Genomic DNA, 14,328 nt, shown 5'->3' on the forward strand with positions numbered 1-14,328 from the left:
CGCGCCAAAATTCGAACTCAATAGATCCCAGAAACCTTTGCGACAATGTATCCCATATTGAACTCTGGGAAAAGACAACATGGCAGTCTGGAGTCAGCAATTTTTCTGGAGAGTACGTACCTTAGTTACGTGAGTTTTAAAGAAAGAATGTTTTTAACACTTCAGTTCTTGTCCCTTTCGCGTCATCTACATCGTCTTCGTTCGTCGCCAAGAGCACTAAACGTGAATTACCTAAAAATCACCCCATTATAATGCATTTGGTCTGTGATCAGCCGGGGACGTTTTTCCTACTCGTTGGAATGTTGTCCTTAAAAACAAGCAGGGGTAATCCTGGAAAGGGAAATTTTGCTGCTGTTTCTAAAGATGATCTGACTCGTTGGAATCAAATGACTTGCCAGTCTGTAAGTCATCTTTTCAAGATGAAGGAGCGTGTAGTTAACAAGTTGTCGAATTTACTAAGTTCAAATTCGAAAAACAAGCCGGCGAAACTTACGAGCGATCAGATACAGACGATTACTACTTTCAGGAATGAGCTAAACGTGACTGAGCGTGTGGTTTTTGATTCTCTTAACGGTTTAAGAAGGCTGCTTCAAGAGGACTATAAATCGGTTGTGCACATGAAAGAAGCTATAAAGCAACGTCTGGATGCCTTAAAAGTTCTTGCACTTCAGCAAGAGGATCAATTTAATGCCATTTCTGAAGCAGAAAGGGCCTATATAACTGCAAGTAAACATGCAGATGTTCAGAGCAATAGAACACGCATTGAGAAAATTATTGGAGGTATCTTAGATGATGTTTCATTCGCTGCTGATAAACTTGAAGATGAATTAGATGAAAAGACATTTGAGAAAACACGAAATGCCAAGGGGGCATCCATTGAAGCTGTTGTGAGATTGAAAAATGAGGAGGAGCCTGATGATGATTCTAATCCTAACAAGACCTCGCTGACTGAGCCGGGTGAAGAAAATGATATGAGTATTCTTGTGGATTCTCAAAATAATCAGTTTGTTTTGTCAAAAGCAAAGGATGCGACTGTTCCACACGAAGATCTTCATTTTATCAAGGATATCATTTTTATTTTGCTCTTGTCCTTTGTGGGTTCTTGTGTTTGCTCACTTATCCATCTTCCAACAATGTTTGCATTTGTAATCAGCGGTATGCTTTTGGGACCCTCTGGAGCTAACATGATTAAGGTATGTGAGTTACTGTTATTCTGAGCTTGAAATAATTTTCCGGCTGGCACTGGTCAATTTGTCCAGTCAAACCTATATTTGCTTAGACACAACCCTTTTTTGGCTGCACAATCATCTATTAGAGTCTGAGTCCAGTCATCTGAGTCCGGTCAACACTTCTAGCACAATCATTTCATAAATTTAATACTTTATGTAAAGTTTTTTGTGTGGTTGTTTTTTTCTTTTCCCTTTTTTTCCTTCACGAATGGCAATAATGTCCAACCTTACCAAAAATGAGAACTTAATTTTCCATTAAAAGTGTGTAAAACAACCAGACAAAGTGTCTGGCCATCCAAGGATTTGAGTGGCCATTTAATATTGGCAGGCCATTATTTCAACCCTTTTATTTGTTTCCTAGAGGAATAGCAGTGGTGGCCACACCAGCCAAAATGTGCAGCACTCAACAAATTATTTTTCTTTGTTGCAGTGGTAAAAAGTCACCAAGAAAACACTGATCTACATTTTACACTCTTTCAAAGTGTTCAAAACTTTGTGGTGAAACCACTCCCTGCAGCTCATGGTTTCGCTTTTGTTTTAAACATACTGACATCATTTCTGTGGTGTGGAAAGTGAAATCTCTGGAGAATCAACGATAAGTTCTACATGAAAAATCTCTCTTTGGCAATGATCTACCTTTTTCCCTTTTTATTCTTGTACAAGTAAATGAAGGGTATCTGGAATAAAGCCATAGATACAGCTGTAATTTCTGATAAATTGCTGAATTCTCCTTCCATTTTTGTGAATATGGGTGTGAATCCGAGTGGGGAATTTCATATCAAGTCAGGAGTTATTTAGGGCCTCATTCCACACATGCCTAATGATGTTACTTTCATGTTGTTATTATTTCCTTCTCAGTCAGTAGTTCAGGTGGAGACTCTTGGTGAGTTTGGAGTCTTCTTTATTCTTTTTGCTGTTGGCTTAGAGTTCTCACCAGACAGAATCAAAAAGGTAATGTGTGTAATACTTATTTAGTTTAGCCAAGTTTGCATGCACACTTACATAAAGAGAGAGAAGCACTCCTTTGAAAAAAAAACTTTGAGGTACTTACATCTTCTTCTAGCATTAGCTGAATTAGCTGAACAAATGGTAAAATCTTGTTGCCCTACCAAAAGCATTATTTTTCTCTATTGCTATACATTGTTAAGCCACAAAAAGAAAAAAACAGATGATGTTTGTTTTGTTGAATTCAGGTTGAACTTTGTCTCCTAGGGCTAGGAGACAAAGGAAATTGAGAGTCAATGTACATGTAAGTCAGGTCAAAAGTAACCAAAAATCAAATTTGACTTATCACACCGTGCTAAGCAGTCTATGCATGATCCATGATCCATGATCCATGATCCATTTATGAACCTCACTACATAAGGAATTAAATTGCAGCTGTTTGATTTCAATGATCAAGCTCAACAATCGTTCACTAAAATATAAGATGGAGCACAGTACTTATAGCCTTTGTAAGTCTTGCCAAAGTGTAGTTGGTGCTTCTGATTGGTTGAAAATTTGCTTCATCCAATCAAAAGCACTACCCAGATCTGGTTAGTGGCATGTCATCATTATGAAATTTCTGCACTTGCTCCTTGGACATCATTTGACAGGGAAACCAGTGGTGGCATCAAGAAATGTCAGCTGTTTTCATGCTCTATGTTCAGAGCAACATACAATTATTGTTTCAGAAACCTGTTGTTTAATTCTAATTTTGCCATATTATGACTTTTTTCTGTTATTTCCCTTCAAATATTGAGGAACCAATTTCTTTCCTAAGGAAACTGCCCATGAATGTACCACATGGAATAATTGTATTGACCTGGTTGTTTAGAAACTGTAGTTTTTCTTTGTTTTCTTTTTAAAGGTGTGGAAAGTTGCAGTTGGTGGAAGTTCCTTGATCATGGCATTGATGATTGTATTCGGTATTCTCTGGGGTTTGTGTTTTGGAATCCTGCCAAGACAGAGTGCTTTCGTTGCAGCCTGTCTCTCTCTTTCCAGTACACCTCTTGTTGCAAAGTTTGTAGAAAGCAAGGATGATGATCACAATGCTAAAGGTAACAGCAAAACCATTCTTCTTGTTTCTTAACTATATGTATATGTACAGTACAATATAATAAATTATTTGTTGGTAGTGCTTCCTCGGATAGTAAGGAATTTTGTTGATCAGGTTGATTGTTAGTCAGTAGACGAACTAGCTAAAAGGTGATTTCCATTGATTCAACAACAACAACTTTTTTTATTCAATAGGTTAAAACCTTGCACACAAAAGTGCTTTCACCTTTGTAGTTGCCATGACTATGAAAGGAAATTTTTTTTGTGCAAAATCACACTATTATGCCCAGGATGGGATACTCAACAAAGATTTTGCTATGGGGAGGCTCCAACCCAAGGTCCAACCCATTTACCTCTTTCACATACTTAGTTTAGAAGACTGCATCCCTTTTAACTGGTGTAACTGCATGGTTTGTGTAATATGAATAAATCACTAAACTTGATTCACCTGTACAAGATGTAAGTTTTACCCTTTTTGGTCCTTTTTAATTCAGACTGAAATGACAGATTTCCCTCGCCTTTCATATACTTCAACTGGTGAAATTCTTATGTCCTGAAATTCACTTCTGTGACTTCCACTACCCCTTATGAGCGGAGCCTCCCTGTATATGCCAAACAGGTAGTACCCCCCCTCCCCCCCCCACCGTCCACTTCGGCTATTTTGAAAGGCTGCAATCCTACTCTATTAGCCACTTTAGTATTAAAATGCAGCTTTTGTTTGTTACCAGAGCATACCAATGGCAATGGAGATTACACCAGTTCCCTGTTGGGAATCCTTGTCATGCAGGATGTCCATTTAGGTTTGTTAGTTGCTCTTCTGCCTGCTATTGCTGGTCGAAAAGGCGTGGCCCCATCCAAGGGCAACACTGGAGTGGTACATAATATTCTAAATGGACTTGAAAACGAAAGTGATTCAGGTAACTTGGGTTTTTTAATAGTGATTGCAAAACTGTTTCTCCCTATTACAGGGCTCGAAAAAAGTCCAGTTCGGTTGTTGGGGACAAGTAGATTTCATTGCATGACAAGTAACTATTAAACCTCACTAGCCCAATGGTCAAGGATGCAAGCAAGTCAGCCTCTAACAAAATAATTAACTATGACAAGCAAGAAGTGGCCTCTGGCAAGCAAAATTGTGAGGGCTGCTTGCTCAAAGGACTTGCTTGAATTCAAGTTTTTTTTAAGCCCTGTTATAATTTATTCTTCAAACACCAATAATTTAGATAGATAGAATAATTTTTCTTCCAACTGTGCCCCAATCTTGTGTCTCATTGCTTGCTCTTTATTTATTAGCTGAGTTTATTTGCACCCTGAGGATGCTGTTTGAGGTCGCGCTTTCCTTTGCTGGGCTGTTGGCAGTATGCTTTCTGTTTGCAAAGCTAACTAGACCACTGTTCAGGTACATGAACATACCTTCCCGTATACGAGTTCCACTATTTGGATCAGATCTCATTTAGAATTGCACAGTGTAACAACCAGCATAATCCATATTTGCTCCTAAGTTAAACCTTCCGGAGTTTAGCCACTGAAGAACAAATTTAATGGTGTCTTTGTGCAACATTACCTTACAGAATAACCTGCCCCTACAAAAGATACAATGTGAAGTGCTCAAAGTATTAAAATCATTTTTAATCTCACGACCAATTCACACCCTATGGCTCTAAAGCCTCTCTTGTGCAACTTCAATCCTTGTATCACTTTCCATGTCAATGCTGAAAAATCATGTTGATGGGAAATTTATGCAGGACAAAGAAAACTTTGCAAATCATGCTCAGATGTGAGTAGTAACATTGAATGGGCCAGGCTCAAAATAAATGCAAAAAAAAAAACAGTAACATGAAAATTTGACATTTCCGATGGAATTCATAGATCTCAAAATACAGAAAACAGTCATAACATGGAAACTCTCCCTAGGATTTTTTTGTTTTGACTGTTCTATCTTGTTAAGTAAACAAAAACGAGTTAAATGAGTATTTTGTTTTTTTGTTTTTCTTCAGATTGCTTCAAGGTTCAGTCAGTAAAGAGTTGCTGACATTAGCAACGATATCAACAGCATTTTCTTTATTAATGGTAAGTTTGAAAAGTGAACTGATGTTGGGCAATATAAGACATAATCCTACATGTAACTAAAACAACAATGATAATTGTGACAAAAGACAAATCAAAACACACCAATCCAGGGTTGTCACTAAGATTTCCAAGTTGCCGGGTAGATACAACAAGTAGGCAGGGAATTAAGGAGCTAGGAATTTCTTTTGGTTATATTTTTCCTTTGTTTTCCTATGAAAGTAGCCGGGGGTTATGTGCATGGAAGCCGGAGGAAAGCCCTGGCCCCCAGCCAGTAATGACAGCCCTGCCAATCACATTTAGAGGTCTTAATGACCCATATAATATCATGGCTTAACTGAAAGATGATCAAAAACATCCTGACTTACTGTAATCAACCAATCAGGTCAATAACCAGAGTTTACCATCAACTGACATGATACAACTTTATATGCCTACTGCTCATGTTGTTGAAATGTCAGTCACCGTCAACAAAAGCCCTATTCAGGAGTATACTCACCTGGATGATCATATTCCACTAACCCGAGATCAGGCATTCTTTTTTCTCTCTCAAAGAAAAAGGGAAGATGGACCGCCTGATCCTTAATATTTCACCAACTTATAATATGAAAGTGTTAGCAACACAACAATCACAAGGTTTTTATTAATTTGGATTTGAAGGATGTCCAAGTTCTCCATTTTGGGGAATGTAGGATTTTTTTTATGGATTTTTGTCCTTCCACTAGTTGCAAAGGTTTTACAGAGATGAGCAGAGATGCTACTTATGACATTACTGAGAATATCAGTATAATTAATTTATTTGTCTAAAGTAAGATAGATGTCATCATATTGGGTGCTATGTATAGAGATATTGTCTCGGAGGCTGGTTGTCTAACTGTCACTTCCGTCCCCCCTCCCTAGACAATAATATTAGCCCCAGACTACAAGCCCATTCAGTTAGGCTAGGCTGTGTTCACATAGCCTGCGAGCAAGCTCTCCGGGGCACTTTGGTGGCGGGGCAGGAAAAGGAAGGAGAGCTTGCAGCTACATCTCTGGAACTTGAATTCCACCTCCAGTTCCCCTGTGGCTCCATGTCGACCGAGCTGTCAGATTTCCACCAATCAGCCCAAAGCAGAAAAGAGCATGAATGTAAACAAACATTGATATCAGATAGGAGTTCATACAATACAGGACAGCTTTTCATGGCGACATGAAAAAGCTATCCAGTAAAAAGTGAACATATCGGCCTAAGTCACTTGCAAAATAATCTTGTCATCATTGTAGTCATACTTTTTTCCCAGCTGTCAGAGCATTTAGGAATCTCAATGGAGCTTGGCTGTTTTATGGCTGGAGTTGTGTTGAGTTCCAATGGAGAACATCTTGTTCATCAGGTATATACTTCATTACTAAAATCCAGCTAGTGGTCTATTATCAATGCTGTGCTCTGATTGGTTAAGCTACTACTAGGCTATATGTTATAGCCCACTAGTAGGGCAAAGCGCCAGCTTTTTGGCAGCAAAAAAGGCTTAAAGTCTAGCTTTAACTAGCTAAAGTTGTTTTGTCTCGATACTTTTGATTAATTAGTTGGATTTTACTAAAACAATTATTCCTCTTGCCTTCATGGCCTCCGAGTCAATAGCCCATTCGGCCTTCGGCCTCGTGGGCTATTGACTCAGAGCCCATTCGGGCTCGAGGAATAATAAAAATATTGTTAACCGTTCATACTAGGCCACTTGTTGATTATTTTTCCTCGTTCTGGCATTCAAAAAAGTTTTACAATTGATTTTGGGCAGAGAATGTCTAACTTGACACTTACTTGAAATTTCTTCCCTAGGTGAATGAGCTGCTTGAACCACTTCGTGATTTCTTCGCGTGTTTATTCTTTGCATCTATAGGTAAATATTAATGATGACAGCTACTAACTAATTACTAACTAATTACTATGCATTGCATTGCATTGCATTTTACAGTCAAAGACACCAAAGTGACAGAACCATGTGTCCTCATAACATAGTTGTCCAAATGAGTTTGAGTCTGGGTCGGTATCGCATCGAAATGCATTATGAGACTGTTTTGGGAATACCGCCAGTGCGTCTTTTATTGGCTGATTTTGGGTCGCTGGGGAAGCTGAGTTAGAAAACTCGTACCTCAAAACAATCCCGTAGTATACCTCAACACAACACTGACCCAGTCTCAAGAGCAGCCTTGAAATGGCCGATAGTTATAAAGGAAGAAGTTGTATCAAGCTTCGCAACTATTTTACTATTTTACGCAGTCGTCGAAAAAATTCGGGAATTCAGCATTGAGATTCGAATCCATGACATCTGCATTGCTCCTGTCTACATCCAAATTACGACGGAAAATAGGACTTGCTAGAAGGAAAGCGATACCAGTGCATAGCTCTAACTAACTAAGCCTGTGCCCAGGCTCACTTGTGCGGGTTCGGGAAAATTTTGGCGGCGTAGCCGCTATCGTGCGAGGAACACACACAAGTGTATCTGCTGGTAGGCTATAACTGAGCCACTGACCAAAAACCTGGTCAACTGTAGGCTCATATGTTGTTACGCTGTGTTTTATTTTGTGTCAAAGGTTGTCTCCTCGGTGGAGGTCTCTTTTGTGCGACTGTCAGGTCTAAATCGCGCACAGACTGGGAAGAGGGAAAGAAAGCGCGAGGGGAACGATGGGAAAGGGAAAGCTGTGTCGTTGCGTTTTTTTTTTTTATTGATCCCTGCGCGTTCTAGTTGGAGCCTTCGCAAACGAGGTAGTGATGAAACGGTTTGTGAGTGACGTTGTTAAAAGATTTAAATATTTTTGGCAGGTCTTCATGTCTTTCCAACGTTCGTGCTTACAGAATTTCCTCTTGTATTGACTCTTACCCTTGGAGTCGTTTCAGTGAAGGTAGGCAATAAAAGGCGGAATGCTCAATTTCTTATTGTACTTTATAATTACGATTCTTTCCCCGTATATATTGAAATTGTCTTTATTATGCGAGCAAGAATGACATCTTGAGCTTTGTGGTAAAGTTATTTTTGTCAATTGTTTGAGTGGACCGGAGTAAACTTCGGAGGAGTCAACTGAAATTAAAGTTACACCACAGTACTTCTCTCTCTTTTGTATTTTCCATGTTTCCCTTTTATGCAATTAGCAAACTCCGTCACTTGATAAATAAACCATAACAGCTCGCCCTTAAAACCTCAACTTTTGAGTCACATCACATAATTTGGTGAAAACCATTTTTTTTAGGGAAGGTGTGAAACTTAACAGTTAAATTTGCTCCTCTCTTAACTGGCGCCTCAATAGGAAAAACACACCTCTAAAATGGACACCTGCCTCCCTGCCGTTTTTACTTCATTTTGTTTACTCTTCTTTAGACGGTTACCTCGCCAGAATAGATACTGTAAATGCTCTATTAAGCCCCCCACCTCCTCTCAAATAAGCTATCTGGTAGGGTATGAACACCTATCTGATACAGCTATTTCAAGAAAGGTTGTCGGATGAAGTGCACGCGACAACCTCGAAAGGTATTGTGGGTGGTTTTGTATTTACTGTTTTTCAAAGAAATTTGAAAGAATAGCAGGAGAAGCCATGGACATATGTCTGTGAGTGCTAAAGGAAAGCAACAAAAATAGGTTCGACAGCTACAGTGTCAGGAACAGTGTATTGAGCATATCCCATATTACCTTTAGGGATTGTGGCGTGCACATTTTTCCGACAGCCTTTCTCGAAATAGCTGTATGTGACTCTCCACTTTAGAGATCGGTGCGGCATAGCTTCGCTCTGTCACAGAAATCGCACCAAGATCATCGTGATAGACTGTATTAATTAACGTGTTTGAGCTTTTTCGCTTTGTGTTGTAGTTCCTTATGGAAAGTTTATACCATCCTCTGGTTGTTTGAAAAAGCAGTATAGCGCTCCGTTTTGCCAAATTAGATAAGTCCCACTCTAGAATAAGCAACCCTCTTTATCAAGCGCCCCCTTCAAGCGTGCTCGAAATAAATAAATAATCCCCCCCGCTAGGGCTTAATAAAGGATTACGGTACCTAGAGTTGGTCCCTGCCTTTCCTTACTCCTTTTCGTTACTGCGCTTTTCCAAAACACGCGAACTCTGAAGTTTAAAAGCCGACTTTACAATTGCGTTTTTCGCTGCCGTCAATCATAATTACGATTACAAGCAACGAACCTTGAAACACAGAAACACACAAAACTGATGGAAATCCACAAATCACAAACCATGACCTTTTGAACCCGTTAAAGTAAACTTCTGGGCCGAGTTGTTCAAAGCTGGGTTAAGATAACCCAGGGTTAGTGCGAGAATTGAATTCAGATTTGAAAGCTTAAAAAGGATTTCAGTTTTAATTCTTTTTGTCTACAAGTTGATGATTGGAAGCTCTAAAAATAGCGAAGAAAATTATCCGAGAAAATGCTCTCAAACACAATAAAAAGGAACCCGGTTTAAATTTAACCCCGGGTTAAGCGCTAATCGGCTTTCGAACAACTGGGCCCAGTTGCGTAAGAGGTCCGTTAAGGTGATTAGGGAGCTTAAGCAACAGCGTTTTTCAGGGACGGACGTCAACCGGAAGTGGACTTTTTGCATCATTGGGGAGCGGTTTGGTTGAAACTCTCGGTTAAATCGTCTTTAAAAGAGAAAAGAAACTCAGCAATACAAGTTTGTTAGCGTCAAGGCATATAAAAAGGGAGAAGGCCTCACTTCCGGTTGACGTGCGTCGCTCAAAAGCGTCTTTGCTTAAGGTCCCTAATGATGGCAGGGAAAAGCACACACGTCAGTTGGCTTTTGAACTTCAGAATTCGCGTGTTTTTGAAAAGCGCAGTAACTCTCCACTAGAGGGACGTCAGTCTGTATCCGTGATGTACATGTTGCTGGACATGATGCACATGATGTAGGAGACTTGACAAATACCTTTCTAAATCTCATTTCATCTCGCTTTCTTTTCAGTTCATTGTCTCTGTGTTGGTCCTTCGGTTATTCTTGTGTGAAACAAGAACCACGAAGTATATAGTGGCCGCTGGTTTGGCTCAAGTTAGTGAATTCTCATTTGTCCTGGGAAGCAGAGCACGAAGGTTTCATCTTATTTCCAGAGAGGTATGTTTTCCTTGATTCTTAATTCAGCGTGTAGTAAGATTCAAGAAATTACCTTGTCGAAGTGCGGGAACTTGGTTGTTTGCTCGAACTGTGAATGGGGTCAAAGGAGAAAGAGGCCTGTCTTACTCTGTTGAAGCGAGATTGCCTTTTGTTTGCCATCTGTGTATAGTCGTCTAATATGAGTGACACGCCTTTTGTAGCTGACAGGCACGTGACCTGTTTGATGCAGAAATCATGGGGTACAAATTAAACAATACCAGAGATGGAGAGAGCATTAGAAATTTAGCTGAAAAGCTAATTTCGAAGTGACTGGATGTTGGAATGCCTACAAAATTTTGAAGGTTTACAAATATATGGAAACTTTTGCAGGACTGCAAGCCATGAAGCCCAGCAACTTTTTCCATTGATACATATAATATTTTCTCATTATTAAAATCACCATAAAATCACACTATCGAGAGTTTAAAAACGGTAAATTGAAAGACCCACTAGCTGTTTTATTCTCTTTCAATCTCTGTATCCCATAATGTTTCCGGAGTTCAAGCCTCGCCCGTAGCGTTGTTTCATTACAGAAGGAACTTTACTCCACTTTGTCTGTCTTCACCCAGGTGTTAGCCTGCGAGCAAGCTCTCCATTTGCGCGTTCTCGCCATCACAGTGATCTGACTAGAAATGTCAATTCGCCACGCTCGACGAGTCAACCATGTGACGTCATATGCATATTTAATTAAGGACCTGCTTGTCGCCCTTTGTGCCGCAACTTGGCCATGTTTGTGTTGGAAAAAAATGCCGAAAACAACGTTTTCCTAGCGTCAAAACTTATTTTCCTTTTCAATCAGATATCGAACTAATAATTTATTGCTATTTTTCACTAGATTATTTTTGGCTTCCGTGGCACTTTAAGCTTGTATCCCATAATGTTTCCGGGGTTCAAGCGTCGCCCGTCGCGTTGTTTCATTAGAGAAGGAACTTTACTCCACTTTGTCTGTCTTCACCCAGGTGTTAGCCTGCGAGCAAGCTCTCCATTTGCGCGTTCTCGCGCGGCTCGCTTCGCTCGCCCAAACAGGAGAGCATGCTCACAGGCTATCCAGGAGTATAAATGGATACTGGTGACATACTGCTGGGGAGCAACCCTGCGATGGACTATTATCCCATCCAGGAAGAGTAGCAATACTCCTAGGCATGCTTTATGCTAAGGATATCGGGATAGGCTCCGGGCATGTGGGTCTTTGGTTCGTGTGCACCTTGACCTTTTACCTACCTATCCCATAATTATGGCATAAGATAGGTCACGTGACCCTGAGCTGCATGGGGCCTGTTGACTTAAGGCTAAAGAAAGTGATTTATTTTTCGCCTGAGCGAGGGGACGAAAATAACTGTGAATTCGTTCATTGAGTGGTTGATATTGTTATTTTTTTTTCAGGTTTATCTTATTATCCTTAGCGTTACTACCATCAGTCTTCTACTCGCTCCGTTACTTTGGCGAATTTCTTTGTGGAGATTTGGAGGCCGAAAAATTTGGAGATCAGCTAATTCAGAAAGGACGAACAAAAGAACTGCGAGAACTGTATAACATGGACTCCAGGAGTCATGAATGACTAGTTTAAATTGCATTTCTCTTCCCAGTAGTTCACAGGAGCTAAGCGCACAGCAGGCAAATGTTACGTTTACGCGTGCCTTTTCACACTTCGCATCTACTTTTTTTACGCGCGTAAAATTTACGTCCGTACGCACGTAAAAATTAACCGCCGGTGGAAATCCACCCTAAGCTAGATGGCGGGTGTTGTATGATAATACAATTATTAGGAGCCGTGTCTCTCTCCTCTGCACGGGCCTCTTAGTGCGAGAGAGAGCTGGGCCGAGGAAGAAAAGAGCGGGGGACAATGTTAGGGAAAAAGAGAAGGAGAGAATCGCGTTTTCGCGCGCGCTCTTTTTCCTTCTTATTTTGTTTATGATTGGAGGAAGCCTCCGCGGATGAGAGGGAGGAGTCTTCTGATGAGTGTTACAGTTCATTTATTATCAAGAAAGCAAATGGTCGCATGCTTGATTAAAAGGTTTATAAGGGTCGGTTATTAAAGCGAAGTTTATCTTAGTACCAGGGCTTAGCAAATCTTTGAACCTCCAGATATCTTCCTTAGTGGGTTATTTTAACAAGACAAATGCTGTTCTAGTCTACGCCATATGCTTTCATGACACTGTTCACAGTAAATGGTGTTTACGTAAAGCGTTGGGCAAACTGAAAATGACTTAGAACGGGGTTTTGTTAAACACTGGCTAAACCTCGTTTAAGTGACTGGCCCTAAATGTTTGTTTATAGTTTATAGGTACTCAACTTAAATAATTAGGAACACATTATCCAAACAGAACATAACTTACTTGCGATCAGGAGCGCCTGATCGCAGGTTAGAACATAACAAGATTAAAAACCCCAACTGGCAGGAGGCATCCAGTTGGCTGTTTACATTAGTATCCGAGGATTTAAACTCAGGACACACCGAGTACAAATCCAGCTAGTGGCCAGAGCGGGACTCGAACCCGGGACCGCCGGATTGCAAGTCCGACGTATCGACCACTTGGCCACGCTGCCTCCACATTATAAACCAATTCGTCCTCCAGCCTTTTTTCCCCTTACTTTTCTCTTTTCTTCTCAGTTCCTTTTTTCGAGGAATTCAACGACAGCGAGGGCAAAGCATTCGCGCGAGGGCGAGGGCGAACACGGAGCCACCCTCACGCCCTCAGCACCCCCTTTCGCTAGCAGTGAATTCCCCGCGGTTTTAATTTTCGTGCGCGCACTCGACTATCTCTAATTGACTTAAGAGAAAAGTGCATGTCTGAACAAACTTGTTTTAAAAAGTTATTTTATTTAACCTTCTTTGGATGGAGATAAAAGTTGTTTTGCGGAGAGCGTCATTTGGTTCGGAAAACGAAACAAAAAAGACCCTGCTTTACAAATGGGGGGGGGGGGGGGGAATGGGAAAGGATTTAGTCTTTAAGAGACATAAGAATCAAAGGGGGAATTCCTTATACGTAGTGGCAAACAATTATTTTTATAATAACTAGACAATTGAATTTGATTTACTATTTATACTACTCTAATATTACATTTGGGTATAGAGATATTATGTGAAAATACATTGATTATGAGTATAGAATAATAAAATATGATGATTGTTTAATGAAAACTAGAACCATTTACCATGTTGGAAGTGCCTTGTTTAACCTCATTTGTCTGATTTAGCCCGGTTTTGCTGCAGCAGTGGCACTGTGAATGCGGTTTGTGGTTTTGCTCCATGCATGGTTAAACGTAAAAAAGTATTATAAAGGTTAAGAGACGAAGTGTTGCGTAAGTTTCCTTTTTTTGGCTGCCAGGTGATCCCTGAGATCTGAAAGGCCATTTTTAGGGGGAAAGGGTGCGGAGACCCTGGACCCTTCTCCTGAATCCACGCTGTTTTACTTGTCCGCAAAAAGCGCATTATACTAGGCCATGTCAACTGAAGTCTGTTTTGGTTAATAAACTCTGTTTATCCGTTTCGTAACTTATCCACTCGGGAGACCATTTACGTTGACTGCAAACAAGCTCTCCGATTGGGGGATATCCTAAAAAGCAAGAGCCATATTGGGACCATTATGGCTCTTGTGAAAAGTCACGCGCACACGCACGCGCACGCGGCACACGAAAAGAGACGCGAGAGCGACGTGTGGCTTTGCTACTCGGTCTCGCGGATCGCTTCGCTCGCCACTCGAAATGAGGGCTCGCCCCCAGGCGACCATTCGCCAAAGCGGAAACTACCACAGTCAGTCTGGGCGGTGCCTCATGTAAACGTGACTTTTGCATTCCGGTTTGTTCGTTGCGTGAATTGAAGATGTAGCGTATCAGATGCAATTTTAAAAGAAGCGGATGCATTGCACGTTCAAATCG

At 40.6% G+C, this 14,328-nt stretch overlaps 1 protein-coding gene across 1 annotated transcript; it reads left to right on the forward strand.

The window, feature by feature from the left end:
- The first annotated feature begins 73 nt into the window (after positions 1-73).
- LOC140950477 (transmembrane and coiled-coil domain-containing protein 3-like) lies at positions 74-13,342 on the forward strand. The gene is made up of 11 exons (XM_073399712.1): positions 74-1,193; positions 2,088-2,180; positions 3,079-3,268; positions 3,995-4,183; positions 4,557-4,662; positions 5,261-5,333; positions 6,611-6,700; positions 7,144-7,204; positions 8,128-8,207; positions 10,264-10,410; positions 11,833-13,342. The coding sequence occupies exons 1-11, from the start codon at positions 252-254 to the stop codon at positions 11,980-11,982; spliced, it is 2,121 nt and encodes a 706-aa protein (XP_073255813.1). The 5' UTR covers positions 74-251; the 3' UTR covers positions 11,983-13,342.
- Positions 13,343-14,328: the final 986 nt, after the last annotated feature.

Source organism: Porites lutea, chromosome 10 (genome assembly GCF_958299795.1).
Source record: "Porites lutea chromosome 10, jaPorLute2.1, whole genome shotgun sequence".
In the NCBI taxonomy this organism is placed as follows: Eukaryota; Metazoa; Cnidaria; class Anthozoa; order Scleractinia; family Poritidae; genus Porites; species Porites lutea.

What these genes read in the sequence shown, in the direction of transcription:
- LOC140950477 (XM_073399712.1), top strand. Translation starts at nt 252, where the DNA reads ATGCATTTGGTCTGTGATCAGCCGGGGACGTTTTTCCTACTCGTTGGA. An exon ending in GAGAACATCTTGTTCATCAG is followed by an intron (nt 6,701 to 7,143) that starts GTATATACTTCA and finishes TTTCTTCCCTAG; the next exon opens with GTGAATGAGCTGCTTGAACC. An exon ending in TTCATCTTATTTCCAGAGAG is followed by an intron (nt 10,411 to 11,832) that starts GTATGTTTTCCT and finishes TTTTTTTTTCAG; the next exon opens with GTTTATCTTATTATCCTTAG.